General features: G+C 35.7%; 2 protein-coding genes and 1 pseudogene across 3 annotated transcripts; 1 reads left to right on the top strand and 2 right to left on the bottom strand.

The window, feature by feature from the left end:
• Positions 1-130: 130 nt before the first annotated feature.
• Positions 131-1948, bottom strand: LOC104790425 (putative E3 ubiquitin-protein ligase ARI3 pseudogene; annotated as a pseudogene). The gene has a single exon (XR_015559603.1). The product of XR_015559603.1 is annotated as a putative E3 ubiquitin-protein ligase ARI3 pseudogene (transcript).
• Positions 1949-8735: 6787 nt separating this feature from the next.
• Positions 8736-13738, top strand: LOC104790424 (zinc finger CCCH domain-containing protein 41). Its single transcript, XM_087455905.1, has 6 exons — positions 8736-9250; positions 9602-10359; positions 10876-12042; positions 12426-12758; positions 12891-13416; positions 13584-13738. Exons 2-5 carry the CDS (start codon positions 9652-9654, stop codon positions 13413-13415), a joined length of 2733 nt encoding a protein of 910 aa, XP_087312031.1. The 5' UTR covers positions 8736-9250; positions 9602-9651; the 3' UTR covers position 13416; positions 13584-13738.
• Positions 13739-14194: 456 nt separating this feature from the next.
• LOC104790423 (chlorophyll a-b binding protein 2.4, chloroplastic) lies at positions 14195-15594 on the bottom strand. Its single transcript, XM_010516177.2, has 2 exons — positions 15232-15594; positions 14195-14935 (listed from the first exon to the last, which is right to left on the bottom strand). Exons 1-2 carry the CDS (start codon positions 15378-15380, stop codon positions 14284-14286), a joined length of 801 nt encoding a protein of 266 aa, XP_010514479.1. The 5' UTR covers positions 15381-15594; the 3' UTR covers positions 14195-14283.
• Positions 15595-17197: the final 1603 nt, after the last annotated feature.

The raw sequence follows: 17197 nt of genomic DNA, 5'->3' as shown, positions 1-17197 counted from the left end.
GTGAACTGGCCTTGCAAGAGCGATGACTACAAATAAAATTTATGGGTAACTAGGTAAAAGTATTTAACAGTTAGTTGTGATGGTTTTAGAGATGGTTTTGCATCCTCCTAAAATGGTTATGATGAACCCATTAAGAAAACAACCCCATTAAGAAGAGCCAACCATAAATAACGCTACATCATCTGTCTATGAAACAACGACCACTGAAAAGGGAAAACTAAACAAATAAACTTATATAATCAAAATAATAACTTCTCATGATCTACGAAGATCCGCTTGAACCACAATCAGAAGATTTGTCAGGACAAAACGCAGTTGCTTGTTCTATTCCCTTTGACCTGTAAGGTGCAACGTTGTGGACTCCAAATTGGATTGGATCCAACAATTCATTCTCAATGCACTCATACATTTGCTTGCATAGTTTATCGACCAAAGAACTCAAATTGTTGAGTTGCCTCTTCATCTCCACTACTTCCATAAAACAGTATCCATCAAAAGGCTCTTCTAAAACCTTGGAAAGTTTCTCAACATTACCTTCAAGTTGCTGCTGCTGTTCCTCGAACAGATTCTTCTTTATCTCTCTCTCTTTATCACTCATCTCGTCTTTGAACAACTCTTTCCCAAACATGTAGAACGCGAAAGGATATGAATACGAAAGAATCCTTCTTGATCTGAATAACCGGTTCACTCCATCTATAACCCAACTGTATTCTTTAAACACGTCTTGATCCTTGGTTTCAGAATTGAACACTGCCTTCTCAAGGACACTCTTCCTAAGTTTATCCTCTAGCTTCGATGAATCGGTATGTGCTTTGTAGCGGTAATGGTAATGTGTGTACCTGTCCAAGTCCCTTTTGGCTCTCTCCAATTGCCTTACTTTGTCATCTTTGTACCGACCACAACTATGACCCTCAATAGTCGTCCAAGTATGGCTGACTCCAGTAGCTTCACCACACAGCCAACAAAAATGCTGCCCACACTTACAAGTCATGAGATTGCAACCATCTCGTTTTGAAATAGGTTTGCTACATTTGGGACAAAGCTTTGTGTTAACTGTTATCCAGTTCACAGACTCTGACTCGTCGGCACACTTTTTAGTCCATAGCTTCCACATTAAACAAGAGCAAGGAGAGTGAGACTCACTAAGACAGCTGAAACAGAACTGATGTCCACATGAACACTGAACCTCGCTGCCGTCATCTTCCATCTTTATCGCATTCCCGCAATGTGGTGTGCTTGGACACCACTTCACCTTCATGTTGTCTTCGACATACGACTCAAGGAGGAAACGATCAAACTTCTCAGCTAACTCCGGACTAACTAGTCTCCTAACAACATCCTCGTCGCAAATAGCGTTGCATTTATGAGCCATACATGTAATCCTTTTGCTCTCCCCTTCATTGATCCTCACAGTAAAATGTCCCTTCCAACAATCATTACAAAAGCTATGACCACACTCCATTCTCGTCATCATATGACTTGGTAAATCATCTTCCATGCAGATATCGCAACACTTCATCATCGTCCCACCATTCGATGTAACCAAACAAGGATCAAAAACAGTAAGACCAGCAAGAGAAAACAAACGATCTTTGCCTTGATCAGTATACACAGAGAACAACTTATCAACGTCCCATTGATAATAAATAAGAAGTATCCTCGCTTGGTTCTCCTTAACCGATAACAATTCCATAACCCTAACCAAAACATCCTTCTGTGCTGCTACAAGTGATTCTTTAGTGATCACCTGGCTCGTAGGCTTTGTCGAGGATACGTGTTGCAAATCTGACTCTTCATCGTTGTAACAGATCTCCTGGTCATCGAAGGAGTAATCATAATCCACTTCTTCTTCCTCCTCTTGCTCCTCCAAGCTCAGATATTCGTCATCCATGGATCGACAAAAAGAAGAAAAAAAGAAGAGGACTCTTTGGAGGAGACGATCAATTAAAGGGATAAGATTGGATATGAAACGTCTCATATATATTGGGGTTGGGGGGGGGGGGGGGGGGGGGCGAGATCTTGAGAATTGTTAGGAAACTAGGGCAGTATTGTTGATCTTTTTCAATAAAGGAAAATATCTCTCTTAGTTTATCTTTCATGAATTAAATCTACAATTTCCTTACTTTTTCCAAAAAAAACATTAAATATATAAAGTTCATTAATACAATCCTGTGATACATGTCACCTCTATTGATCATTAAATGTTGGCTTGTGTTAAAACATTTTTAGTTTTTATTCTTTAATAAAATTGGAAAATAGTCTGGAAAATTCCCTAAAAAAAACACAAACTATTAAATATTTGAGAAAAAAACATCAACTTTTTTATTGCCAAAAAAATTAACGAACCATTTTTTAGCTGACAAAAAAACACGAACTATTACTTTTCTAATTTATCCTCGTATCCGTTACTATGTCAACAGCGTCGTGAATTCGTAACTATGTTTGGAAAAAATTCCAGAAACATATCTAAATTATTTAATTTTGCCAGAAAAATCATTGGATTTTTTTCTTTATTGGCAGAAAAATCATTGGATTTTTTTGTTTATTGGCAGAAAAATACACACTGCATATCAAAAAGTTTTTTTTCCCCATTAACAATATTAGGTGGTCACAACTCATAGCTTCTTAGAGCAAGCCCATGGGTGATTTTTTGATCAATGACTTTTTAATTAAAAAAAAAAATTAAAAAGGTGAGGAAAGAGAGATCTTGTGTATTGTATTAAGACATGCTGTCACCATCTCAATGCTCATTGTAAAAACAAAAATAATTAATTAAATTAGATAATAGTATTGTATTAAAATATTAATAAAATCTACATAGGATCTCAATTTTAAAAGTTTACCGATGGGAACGCCCTTATACTCTCTTGGATCTATGTAGACTTTATAAATTTTGGGACTACATCAACACTAAAACTCTAAATTTCCTGAGAGCTCCAAAGACCTTTGTAGACCTTTAGAGATTCTCTCGTAAAACGATTCATGACTAACCCCTTTCAAAAATTATGTTTTGATGTATTTACGACAATTTTGAAAAAAGTTTATATTTTCTATTTTATTTTATATTTTCTATTAATATGGATAGAAATAACTAGACATATATTTAATAACATATATTTTATTTTATTATTGTTACTATTAATCCTCGTTTAATCTCCGAATTTTTAAACAAGGCTTCTATGTATGAGGATCAATGGAGTAGATGAATTATGAGCTCTGACAACCATAAATTGTTAATGAAAAAAAATTCTTCTTTATTTACGTAATTTTCTTGCAACGAAAAACAATTCATGTATTTTTCTGGCAAAATTAAATAATTTAAGTTTGTTCTTGGAAAATTTTCCCAAAAATAGTAACACGATTACAACACTGTTAACAGTTTTAACATAGACGAGGAGAAAATAGAAAAAGTAATAGTTCATGTTTTTTTCTCAGCTAAAAATTTGTTGGTGTATTTTTCTGAATTCTGAGACTGAAGAAAGTTCCTGTTTTTTTTTGGGAAATATTAAATAGTTCATGTGTTTTTGAGAATTTTTTCTGAAAATAATCATATTTCTATTTATACTAATTTACATTTTTATATCTTTTTTTTAACTTTTCTTTTCGTTAACCAAAAAGAAAAACTAACAAAATAACAAGACTATATATGCTAACTAGATAAAGACCCGCCCGATGTGCGGGTTTAAAGTTTTATAAATATGGTAATTTATAAGTTTTATTTTTGCTATAATATATTGATTTATATTTATTTACAAATATTTTATGTATGTTACCATTAAAATCGTATTTTTTACACCAAAATATATTGTATTTTACAAATATATTTTTTACCACCACCTCGAAAATGTCTATATGAAACTCATTAAGACAACTATTATATGTCTTTTACTTTCACTATTGCATAATGTTTTTAATTACTAAATTATTGGCTAAAAAAATATTTCGAATAAAAGATATTTTACATAGTAAACTAATCAATTATGTAACATCACAATAGTGTATGACCAACCATGGAGAGAACCTCGGCTCCGCTGTTCTCCCTTAGAGAACCTTGCCTCCAACCTCTTCTACCATGGAGAGAACCTTGGCTCCACCTTCCTCTCTTGGGGAGATAATCTTGCATCCAACCTCCTCCACCTTCATCCCTTGAGAAGATAACCTTACATCTAACCTCCTCCACCATAAAGAGAACCTCGGCTCTGCCCTCCTCATATGCAGAGAACATGTTCACGTCTTTTAGCTATATCAAAATGGCTTGCTCCGACAACCTATTCATTTAAAAACCCTTTTCTAACGTCATAAAAGTTTTTGATAGTTACTAATGTTAAATTTTCCAATGTATTTGTGGAAGTGTTTTTGACGCACTATTATGTAGTCTTTATCTCTGGAACGACCGGACTCCCACTCCATGGGCCCACTTTCCTCAGTGGGCCTCACGTCTACTTCTGGCCCACCCATATCTGACGGCCGGTTTGTACGTCCAGGAGGCTCTAAAATGTTACCCCTATAAATCACATATGATCTTTTCCAATGTTTTGTCCTCACTCGCACATCTCTGACAATCACTTCCCGAAAGGTCACTCATCCTAAAACTACTCCAGCTCAAACATGTTTAACTTTGGAGTTCTCTCAGGACCTTTGATCGAAAAGATAAGAGCACTTTGGTGACATAGGTGGACAAATCATTTCTTTTAAACCTATCCGCAAACCAGGGTGTCACAGTCTCCGAACTCCTATGGATCTATCAACAAAAATTTATGTTTTTCCAATTTATCTATCTGTGTTTGTTGTAAGCTTTTGTTTGATTAGCCTATTTTATCTAACCATTAGGGTGATGAGCTTCTACTCTTTATTTCTTTTTGGGATTAAATGAATGGTAACAATTATGATTGCACAAAAACGGTCTATGACCAACCAATCAAGGTTGAAGAAATAGAAGAAAATTAATATGACATAAATAACGAAATAAAAGAAAATTATAAGCACGATAATATATGAATTCCAAATAATTCAAAGGTGAAAAGATAAATTAAATAAAAATAGAAAAATACTACATTAAATTTTAAAATACAACATTCGAAAAAAGGCACATATATTAATCTTTTTCTGGGTCAATACATTAATCTTACCTATTACAAACTGAAAAAGGAGATAGTAGGAGAAAATTTTGGTTTAAAAAATAAGAAAAATATACCTTTCAATTATTTTTTTTACCAATAGAACAAAGTTGAAAGTAATATTTTTGAATAAATTATTTTGTTAGATGAAAAATATGAGACAATCTATGTTTATATAGAACTGAGTATTTACAAAATTTAGAATTAACAATTAACTGTATATTTTCCTTAATCTCATTTCTATTTTCCTATAGAATTAATAACTTAAAATTAAAAATAAATAATTAATGATATAATTTTTAATTTTATGAATATATATATATATATTATATAATCTTCTTATAATTATTTTGAAAAAACTTTTAATTTTTGTAATTTATTTGATAATTATCTTTTACATTATTAATATTGTTTAAAACAAAAATTTTTTGTTTTTGTTGTAATGTCAAATCCCTCCTACTAAATATTAATTTTTACACATGTTAAAATCTCAGATTGATATAAACTTAACACATGTCAAAATCTTGTTAATGACTAACTTTTGAAAACCAACTTTATATAATAAGATTTTTTTCTTTTAGGATTAGACCAAGAATTCAATATAACTCAGATTTGTTTTGTATATATAAATATAATTATTGTAGGAGAATTTTCTTTAGGAAATACATGTATTTTTGTGGTAAGATTATCTTTATAATTTTTTTTATGATTAGTAATTATTTTTATTTCTTGATTTTTCTGAATGATTCTTTTAAAAAAAATTAGAAAGTTGTGTAAAATTGACACTTGTCACAATCTTATGAGTTAGTAACTTTTGAAATTAACATGTGTCAAGATCTAGTGATTTAGTAACTTTTGAAACCATGCTTTATATAATAAGATTTTACTAGGGCATCAGTTACTCCACTCTATTTTAAAGTCAAAACTACTATTTTATATCTTACTCTAAAATAGAAAAAATGATGAGATTGCTATATAATTAGTAACTCTGTTTTCACGTCTATTTTTGTTACTCTAACTTTATTTTGGAGTAAAACCATACTTTATTTTTGAGTTATCCTATTTTAGAGTAAAAATAGAGATATACATTGGAGATAGTTTTATGTTCTTGCTAAATTAGTTTTTTTGACATATATCAAAAATAATAAATTTTAATTAGCATGGACATTAATCAATATATAACCACTTAAATGTTTTTACTCACTTTTTTCCCCTAGAGTAGTTTTCACTAGTATATATAGAGACTAGATGCAAGTTTGAATATTAGATGATGGGATTGTTTTTTTTAAAGAAATGTGAAATTTATATATAGTGAACGAAGCTATACATTGTGTGTAGTAGCAGACTGAAACAAATCAGTCAAAATAGAGCAGCCTAGAACTGAGGATTACAAATAAAAGAGAACTGAAACAGCTAATAACATATCATTGTTGCAGACGTGATAAAGTTGATAATGGCTTTGGTAATAGTGCCAACCAAGGCGGTTGTTGTGTGAAAACCTTAGCCATGATGCTATTTTGAAAGACACTAATAAAAAAAGATTAGAGATGAATTCTATTAGAATGCAAATTAAAGAATATTTAAATAACAATAGAGTCATATTTCAATATATATATATATTAGTTTATTTGATTATAAATTTATGATATTGATGAGATTATATTTTTACTTATGATTTTCAAAAAAGTTATTATCTTATTATTTTATCGAAATGTGTCCCTTTTTACACCGGCCCAACTTGGGACCGAAAAAATTTATTAATTTATAGCGAGTATTAATTTATAAAAGTTTTACTGTAGAAAGATATTCTTATATTTAAAATCTACCCTATAATTGATTTTGAAATTTTGGTAACTTATATCTATATATATATTTTTGGAGACATTTATAAAATAAATCCTCAAGTTGATACTTATTTACAAGCATGCCATTTTCATTAAATAATTAATTTAATAAACAAATTAACTCTACTTATATTTGATTTTTTTTATAGAAACTAATTATTTTAAAAAGTAGCAAATATAATTGTAAATGTATACAGATTTTATTTCCTTATTTTATAAGGAGGTGAGTGAAGATGTATTGTTCTTTAAAAATTTGAAAAACTGATGTGATAAAAAATGATTTTTAGCCTCACATACTATATTTTACTTTCACGGGTTTCGTATGATGAGTTTTTGCGGATTAAAAATCTTTGAACATGTTGTATGATTCGCCTAGCATGACGGGTTTAGACTATAGAACCAACAATAAAACTATTAGTTTATTTCATATACTATAGTTTTGTAGTCATAGTTTAGAAAATTAGCTTATCAATTATTTAGTATGTGAACTACAAAATATTACACATACTACAACATATTCTTATAGAAAACAAAACTAAGTGTTTTAAAATTTTATATTCTATCTTATAACAAATTTAATGTAATTAGGTTATAAACTGTATAAAACGTAAGAAAAAAAATATTCTAAACAAAATTATAAATTAATTAGATAAAATTTAATCAATTGGAAATTTAAAAACTAAATAATTTAAAATATTATTTAAAATAAATTAATTTATAATTTAGTCTTGCGGTGTACCACGGGTGAAAACCTAGTTAAATACATAATTGTTTCAAAAATGAAGTTTTATTTCTGAAAAATGCTACAAAAATACTAGTAGACTAGATTTTAACCCGCAGTACACCGCAGTCATATAATTTCTATTATAATTTATATTTTATGTTGTATCTATTTGCTAAATATTGAATGTTTTGTAAATAAAGGAATAACTAAATTTTCTAGTTGTTGTGCGGAAAAATATTTAATTATTTTTAACCCGCAATACACTTCATGACCATTTGTTTGTTATATTTAGTTTGTTTTGTTTAGTGTTTGAGATTATATTTTGATTTTTAATTATTATAACAAAAAATAAGGGATCTAAATAAATAATCAGTAATTATATGCAGTGATTAAGTCACATTTTTCCTAATGATTTAATTATTTTATACAATCTTTGTTAAATCAACTTGAATTTATGTCAAATATTCTAATATTAGTAGTGTTGATAAATAATTAAATGAGGATTTAACCCGTGTTAACACAAATTTAATAATATTTTATCAATTTCAACATGTCCTCTTTATAATTCATCTACTATATAACCACATTATATAGTATTTTAAACTTTTTAATTTTACATATTCGTAATAATTAATTTTTATTAAGTTTATATATGTTAATTATAATATTTAAATAAATGTCAATCAAAGTTTTTCTTACGTTAATAATCAAATCTCACAGGTTTTAGAAAACAAAATAGGAATCAAATTGTTGTTTTATTTATTTGTGAATGATTCAGATATAATATCTTTAAAACACAACAGAATGTGTGATTAAATATATGATAGTTTCTATTTCGATATTGATTATTGTTATTTATTTAATTGGAATGAAATGTAAAATATTTAGGAAACAAAATCTGTAGTAATGTTAGTTTTGGAATTTTTTTAGGGATTAATGTTTTAAATAACTTTTTAAATAATTAAAAGTAAAAAGACAATATCATAAAAGATATTTCAAAAATGTTAATATAGATATATAAAATAAACTCTGTAACATTTTATATATTGCACTTAAAGTCTTAAAACAATAAAAACACGGAAGGACTTGAATTTATAAATTTTGTATTAATTTTGGAAATTAAAAGAATTTCCAAATTCGTGGGGTCATTATGTAAAATTGACAAACTCTTGGGGGTAGCAAATCGAAATTTCCCAAGTCTCCTCCTCGCATTGCCTTGTTTATTTTTGTAACAAAAAAGCCCCCTCTCTCTCTTCTCTCTTCTCTCAGCTAATTTCACAAGCTCCTTCAAACCCTAATGCCGAGGCCAGTCGCTATCAGCGACGTTGTGATTCTCTGAGCAATTCGTGAACATCGTCGGTGAACAATCTCCGCCGTGGATTTTAATCTTCATTGACGATCTCTCCCTCCGTCACTACTTTTTTTTTTTTTTGTCCTCGCTCCAATTTCTTCCCCGAATGTTCCATCCATTGCTTTTGATTTAGGCTTTTGCCGTCGGGTTAGCCTGAATCCGAAATTTTTGGTTTGTGAAGAAGCACGAATAAAGTCATTGCTTCAGAGAACCTGTAAGATTTATTTCCCCGTTTCTGATAAATTTTTCTGAAGCTCGCTAGCTTTGTTTAAACCCTAAGTTTCTTATGCTTGTTGATGTTAGTCTTCTGGAGTTATCTTAATTTATTAGTGCAATCGAGTTGGTGTGGGAGTTATGAGCTTAATCGATAGTATAGGCGAAGCATGAATCTGTGATCTCACGAGAGATGATCGTTGCTTTGTAATCACTAAGGAGAAGATGAGATATAGCTAGTTTTTTCTTGAGGATTGATTGCAAATTAGATCGGTTAGGGTTTCGTTTTGCTGTTTTACTCTTTGTTTGTTGTGCGTGCAATAACCTGATGGTGGATACCAATTTGTATCAGAGTTTTGTATGAAGAGATAAAGGAAGCTCTGCGTTATTGAAGTTGTTTTTATGGAACTTTCTGTTTCCTCCCCAAAGCAAAGTGTGTTATCTCCACCTGAGTGTATGAGTGATCCAGAGGAGGAGCATGAAATCAGCGAGGAGGAGGATGACGATCGCAACCATAAGCACCGAAGGAAAGAAGAGGCGAGGTCTCAGTCCTTGGAACAAGATTCTTCAGATCAGGGGTTCTCACGGCCATACAGGAAAAATTATAGACATAATGAAAATGGGAATTCGTTTAGTGAACAAGAAACGCGGCCTTTTGGGGCAGGATCAGGGCAACGTGTACAGTATGATAATCAAAGAATGAGGTCGAACTCAATGTTTTCAAGGGACTCTGGTCCTAGTAGAGGTAGAGGAAACTATGGTTCTTGGGCCCAGCGTGATTCCAGGTTTAATCCTGTTGATCTCTCATCTCATATGGTTCAAGTCGGGTCTATGGCCCCCAATATTTTTGGAGGAAGGGGACTAGCTGGTGTTTCAGCTGCTCAGAGTGCACCATGGCCTGCTTTTGGAATGATTCCTGGAGTTCCAAATGGTGGCTTGGATGGTTTCCATCACTTACAAGGTTCCCTAAGACCTCCCTTAAATGCTCCACTCAACATGGGTATTCCTCGACAGCGATGCAGAGACTTTGAGGAACGTGGTTTCTGCCTCAGAGGGGACATGTGTCCAATGGAGCATGGGATGAATCGTATTGTTGTTGACGATGTCCAGGTATGTTTTCTTGATTAATTTTTCCTTCAATGGGATTAGATGTATCTAGAAAAACACAATAGAACCTAGGGGGTTTACTAGATATTTGATAACTATTTGCATGATCCTCTACTGAGCTGGAATATCAGCACATCTACGTTTCTAGCATATGTTGCTAGTAGTATGACCACTTTACTCCCTTCAATAGTAGTTCTCAGTGATGTTGAGATTAAGTTCTTTAATGTGATCAGCATTAGCTTTTACATGGCATGATAGTGGTATGACCACTTTACTCCCTTCAATAGTTGTTCTCAGTGATGTTGAATTAAGTTTTTAATGTATTCAGCATTAGCTTTGCCTGGCATGACTGTCAGTAAAGCCAAAATCCATTCTGATTTTTGGATACATGTTAATGATATATTGAAATCATGGTTGCTGAATTGCCAATACTTTGTATTGCATGATAACTTTCTTATAACTGCCATTTTATTACACTTATCTAAGTGATTAATTTTTCTTCATTTTCCAATTGTGCAGAGTCTATCACAGTTTAACCTTCCTGTTTCAGTCCCTGGTGCACCTCATCTGGCACCTTCTTCTAAACCGGTGACTGCACAATTTGGGGGTGCTAATTTTATGAATGCTAAAGGAGCTCATGGGAGGATTAACGAGGTTGGAATGACTGTTGATGGTTTGGGTTATGGGGATGCATATCCTAGTGCGGGTGGAACTGATTTTTATGATCCTGATCAACCGTTGTGGAATAACAGTACTGGTGAAACGTCAGGTGCAATATCTACTCTAAATTCTCATGGGATTGATGAGAATGTAGCTCCACTGGATGACAATAACCAAGATGGCGCTGAAAATGGATGTGGTATTCGAGATTCTAGAAGCACAAGTCAATCAGTTTGGGGAAGAATGCGTGGCTCTAATAGTCAAGCAAATTCGAAAGAGAAAACAGATGCAGTATTAAATTCATCTGCTGGTCTTGAAGATCAATTAAAGGAGGTCTCAGTTAATATATCCCGACATGGTAAACAAAATTATGTTGGTGAAAGTGTCACAAAAGTTGTTGATTCATCAAATACTTCAAATGATACAATGAACAATACAAGGAAATCAACTCAAAAGGCATTGCGGACTCTATTTGTGAATAATGTTCCCCACGAGAGTAACAGAAGGGACCTCATTCTTGCCCATTTTCAGAAGTTTGGGAAAGTTATTGATATTCACATCCCATTAAATAGTGAGCGAGCATTTGTGCAATTCTCGAAACGTGAAGAAGCTGAATCTGCTCTCAGGGCTCCTGATGCTGTGATGGGTAACCGCTTTATTAAACTTTGGTGGGCAAATAGAGATAGTATACCTGATAATGGCCTGTCAACTGGCAATGGTGCTTCTATGAAGGGTCGTGGTATGACTGCTTCTGGAGGGCAGAACCAACTTCCGATTGCTGCAGCTTTGAAAAGCAACCATGTAAATCCCATGGCAAAGGGTCCTGCCTTTCACACTGGTGGAGCCCCATCCTCCTCTGAACAGTCTAAGCCCGTGGTGGCTACTAGTGGTCCCAAGGTTACGCTGCTTCAGCAGAAGAAAGCAGACACTCTTGAGCAGTTGAAGGAGACACTTAAGAAAAAACAGGAAATTTTGGAGCAGAAGCGTAACGAGTACCGCAAAAAGTTGGCGACACTTGAAAAACAAGTACGACCAAGTAACGAAATCTCTTTCCATTTTTTTTATTCTATCCCGGTAATACCTTTTCAAAGGAGAATTACAAATTTGCAATCACTAGATTCTAGAAAGTTAAGCAGAAGTAGAAGGGTTCTGCAAATTTGAATATCAGAAGTGTCTTTTGGAAATTGAAGTAGTGTATAATGCTAGATAAGTGCAAACCTGATTTCTGACTATATTATAGCATTGAGTTCTGTTCACAAAGATTTGAGTAGACATATGTGCGTCGTGATATATTTATTTTTGCTTAGGTTGTCTTCAGCTAATGACCTTGTCTTACTAAATATCGCATAGATGCAGATGAAATTATTTACTTGATCAACATTAATATCATCTTGCGCTAATCTTCTCAGGGTACGGTTGTCAAGGGCGAGGAAACAGATGAGCCAGATGCTAAGCGCGCTAAATTAGACGCAGCCTCTGATCCCGGTGCTGCAATTGCATCACCAAAAACAGAGTCATCAACAGATAAGAGAGTGTCAACAGATAAGAGAGTGCCTATCCAGAAACCTCTTTCCGCTTGCAAGCTAAGCACAGAAACACCATCTCCTGATTCAAAAAACCTGAAGCAGAGACCTTATTCGTATACCACAAGTTTGAAAGCTCCTATGGCAAATAGGTATAAGTTGGATAACCGCACCACGACCATCAAAGTGGTTCCTCCTTTGCCAACTGGGTTAGCTGATGTATGTCCCATTTCCCTTTTCTTCTTTATCAGTGTGCAAAATTTTCTCACTTTCCATTAAATAGGCTAATTCCACCCGGATTATTAAGTATTTGACGGACTTACGATGCTTTGAACTATTTTTTACTTTCAGGTTGCTGTCTTAAAGGAACATTTTTCTTCTTATGGCGAAGTCTCAAAAGTGGAACTGGAAGAGAATGTGTCCATTGGTAGTGGCAAGGACCATGAAACAGAGAACGAAAACCGTGCAGCTTGTGTCACATTTGTGAAACGCAGCGCAGCCGAGAAAGCATTAGCTAATGCAAAGTGTTGGCAAGAACACATGTTGCAGCTTGTGTGGGTAACACGTCAAAGCAGCAGAGAGAGCAATAATAACAGCAACAACAATAGTAATAGTCTCTCTGTTTCTCGTGACCACCTTATCAGCAAAAGCAAGTGCGCTTCTAATGACCCAAAACCAGCAGATGAAGTCAAGACCTCCTCTACAGAAAAACTAGAGAATACAAATGTTTCTGAAGACAACGACAGTACTTTGGATAAACAAGAGACCAAAGAAAGCGACAACGATAACAATAAAAGTAACCACGAGTCCGTCGAAGGAGCTTCTGAGGCAATTACAGGAACTGATGAAGATCAGTCTGAACAAATCCGTGAGTGAGGTAATCTTTTTTGTCTCAGAAACAAATCTTTTGATCTTGGGATCTGGTATTAGTGATCTTTTTCTCCGTTTTAGGCTATTTAGCCAATTCGTGAGACGTTAATATTTGTTGGTAGCAAAAGATATATATCTAAGTAATTTTATTTTTTTTCCTTTTTGCGATAGTAGAATGTGAAAAAGAAAAGAGAAAAGTGAAGACAGAAAAAAGTGTATTGTTACATTTGGCCTTCCAAGAACATTTGGTTGGGTCTTTGTATCAGCAGATCTTTATGTTTTTTTTCCCCAGTTATTTTAGCTGCTATAACAATCTCGATTCTGTTGTATATAGTTTTGGACATTTTGATCCCTAGTCGTTTAATCTATAGTGGAGGAGAAATCTGGTTCGGAAGCCATTTTGAAAGTTATATGCAGTGTTGGATAGACTTGTATTCTTTTTTCTTTCTAGGATTGGAATCTTCAAGCTACAGTGTAGTGTACTGTATTTGTTTTTCTTTCAATTTTAACATTTATAAAGGAACAGTTGTAAAAAAAATTCATTATATGTAAATAATTTTATGCATCTCAAGCATTTACCACTCAATGACTACGTTGTTCGAACAGCAGACTTTCTAGCAACTGACTGTACCACTCAATGACTCAAACATGAAAATTACACTTGCCGAACCGCCGAAGGAAGCAAGAATATGAAAATATCCGGTTCCACATACGTTTATTTTTATGTTTGTACTAAAAGTTGGTACTTGGTACCTTAATGCAAATTTCTGGCGAAAGCGAGGATATGGAACCAAAATATCATATATTTAGGCCTTAGGGATACTTAAATGCATTGATAAATGTTAGAACTTTACATAAATGATCCGATCAAACTCTATTTTCCGGGGACGAAGTTGGTGGCGAAAGCCCAAGCATTGTTAGCCACAGGGTCTGCGATATGATCGGACAGGTTCTCGATCGGACCTTTACCCGTAACAATGGCTTGAACAAAGAATCCAAACATTGAGAACATGGCAAGACGACCGTTCTTGAGCTCCTTCACTTTCAATTCCGAGAAAGCCTCTGGATCCTCTGCTAGGTTCAACGGGTCAAACGCCCCGCCTGGGTAAAGCGGGTCAAGTCCTTCACCAAGAGGACCACCTCCGATTCTGTATCCTTCAATGAATCCCATGAGCACAACTTGACATGCCCATATAGCCAATATGCTTTGCGCATGGATCAAGTTAGGGTTTCCGAGGTAGTCAAGCCCTCCTTCTGAGAAGATCTGAGATCCCGCCTTGAACCACACGGCTTCACCGAATTTGACTCCGTTTTTGGAGAGGATCTCCGGGAAGGTGCAGCCCAAAGCACCCAACATTGCCCATCTACTGTGGATTACTTCGAGCTCACGGTTCTTTGCGAATGTTTCTGGATCAGCGGAGAGACCGGCTGTATCCCAGCCATAGTCTCCAGGGTATTCTCCTGTTAGGTATGATGGTGTGTTTTCCGAGAATGGTCCTAGGTATTTGGGACGGTCTGGTCCGTACCTGTCACAAGTTTTTCTTGTTAGATGCTAAAATTAAATGGTTTGGTGATTGATTTAGGCATTTAGCTATACTAGAAAGGGTTGAGGAAACAAAAACTAATGGGTCGTTAAAATATATCCAAAGAACCTAGCTAAACCGAATTCGAATAAACATTACAAATAATTCAAGTCGAATCTTGAACCGAAACCAATCTTTAGTAGTTTCACTTTTCATTGTTTAGTACCATGTTAAAATGGAAAATCTATTTATCTAGAAAAACAAAGATGAGTGAAAGAGAGAGGGATTAGGGATGGAACCAGATGCTCTGAGGAGTAGACTTGACGGTACGACGCATGACGATACGACCACCGCCGTTGGAGGATCCAACTTTGCGGAGGAGATCGTTGGATGGCTTTAGAGCCGTTTGGCCGGAGAAAGTAGAGTGTTGGATTGCTGAAGTGGCCATTGCTTCTTCTAGACAAGAACACTAAAAAATTAGTGAGATGAGATGTTGTTGGTGTTATGTTAGTGAATTGGAGACTTCGATTTTATATTAGTGTTCATTTTGTAGGAAGATTGGAATATAGACAGGTCAGTGAGTTTTGATTGGTTGGATTTGGATTTCCACAAACTCAAATTTACGTGCACGAGATATAGAGGTTATGGTTCTGCCATGTGGCAGAGAAGATCTTGTGGGGTGAGGGAAATATATAAAAAACCCAACAGGATAATATTCTCATGCTATCGTCTATTGGTTATGCTTGCGATTGCCATGATAACAATTGTTTTTATTCTTTTTTCTTCTCAAGATAATATAAATTATACTGGACATTAGCCAAGATGGACATTACTTAGACATAGGAAAATTGATTATCCTAAACTACCAAACGAATAAGTCAAAGATAAACTCAGAACAACCGAGCCAAAGAGTTCTTTAACATGAGAAGAAGCTCCTCATCCCCAAAGACTTTATCTTTATGTAGCCAAGACGGATAACCTAATGGCCAATGGTAGTGCAGATGGTTAGAGAGGATGATGTTGTTGGTCATGGTCGTGGAGGCGGATGTGGTCGTGGTAGGGGCAGAGTCCCAGTGGTTAGTGAAACTGTGGACCAGAGTGTGACAGCAGAGGGTGTGGGCGAGTCGCAGGGTATCCAGGGGGATTCCATGAGTGTGGCCGGAGGGGACAGTGTTGATGCTCCAGTAGCCGGTGATGTTAGGGCACCGGGTGTGGGTGTCCCAGTGGGTGGAGTCCCGGGTGTCGACCTTACGGGTTTGCTGGCACAGTTGTTGGAGAGGTTGCCACAAGTGGCACCGGCTTAGGCTCAGGTAGTGCCACCAGTGGTGGCGGAGGAGCGGCAGCCAGTGGTTGCGGATGTGGGGGTCCATTCTCGTTATATCAGCATGCTGACTGAGATGGGCCGTATTGATACCGAGCAGTTTTCGGGAGGTACAGATCCTACCGCTGCGAATGCGTGGAGGACGAGTATGGAACTTAACTTCCATACTCTGAGGTGTCCTGAGGGGTTTTGGGTGGACATTGGGGTCCACTATTTGACTGGTGATGCTCAGTTGTGGTGGAGTTCTGTGGCAGCCAAGAGAGTGCAGAGGGAGATGTCTTGGGCTGACTTCGTCTTGGAGTTCAACCGCAAGTATTTCCCTAGGAAGGCACTGGATAGGTTGGAGGTGCAGTTCCTTCAGCTAGCTCAGGGGACTCGGTCAGTGCGAGAGCTTGACTTGGAGTTCAGTCAACTTCTAAGGTATGGGCGTCGGGATATGGAGTCTGAGGAAGCTCAGATCAGAAGGTTTTTGAGGGCCCTACATGATGACTTGAGGATTCACTGTAGGGGGCGGAGTTATGCTTCGCGTTCAGAGCTGGTTGAGACTGCAACATGGATTGAGGAGGATATCCGGGCACAGTCAGTGGTGGCTAGCCCAACAGTTCAGCCTAGTAAGGCTCAGCACCAGCGATGTTCTAGCAAGGGCGGCAAGCCTGCGCAGGGAACCAAGAGGAGGTGGGAGGCTAGGCAGACGTCGAGTGGTCCGGGTTGCTTCAAGTGTGGGAGCAAGGATCACAAGTTTGCTAGCTGACCAAAGAGGAGCGCCCCGTCGACAGCAGATCGTGTATGCTACTATTGCAGGGAGCCAGGGCACATCAAGCTCTATTGTCCCAAGTTGCAGCTGGTAGCAGTGGCAGCGTTGCAGCAGGTGCAGCCGGGAGGGCAGCAGGTTGTACGGATTGAGCAGGCGCCACGGGTTTACACGACTGCAGAGATTGGTGGGA

Source organism: Camelina sativa, chromosome 6, assembly GCF_030686135.1.
Source record: "Camelina sativa cultivar CO46 ecotype springtype chromosome 6, ASM3068613v1".
NCBI lineage: Eukaryota > Viridiplantae > Streptophyta > Magnoliopsida > Brassicales > Brassicaceae > Camelina > Camelina sativa.
Note: the sequence above shows the minus strand (reverse complement) of the source record. Positions and strands in the feature narration are given on the sequence as shown.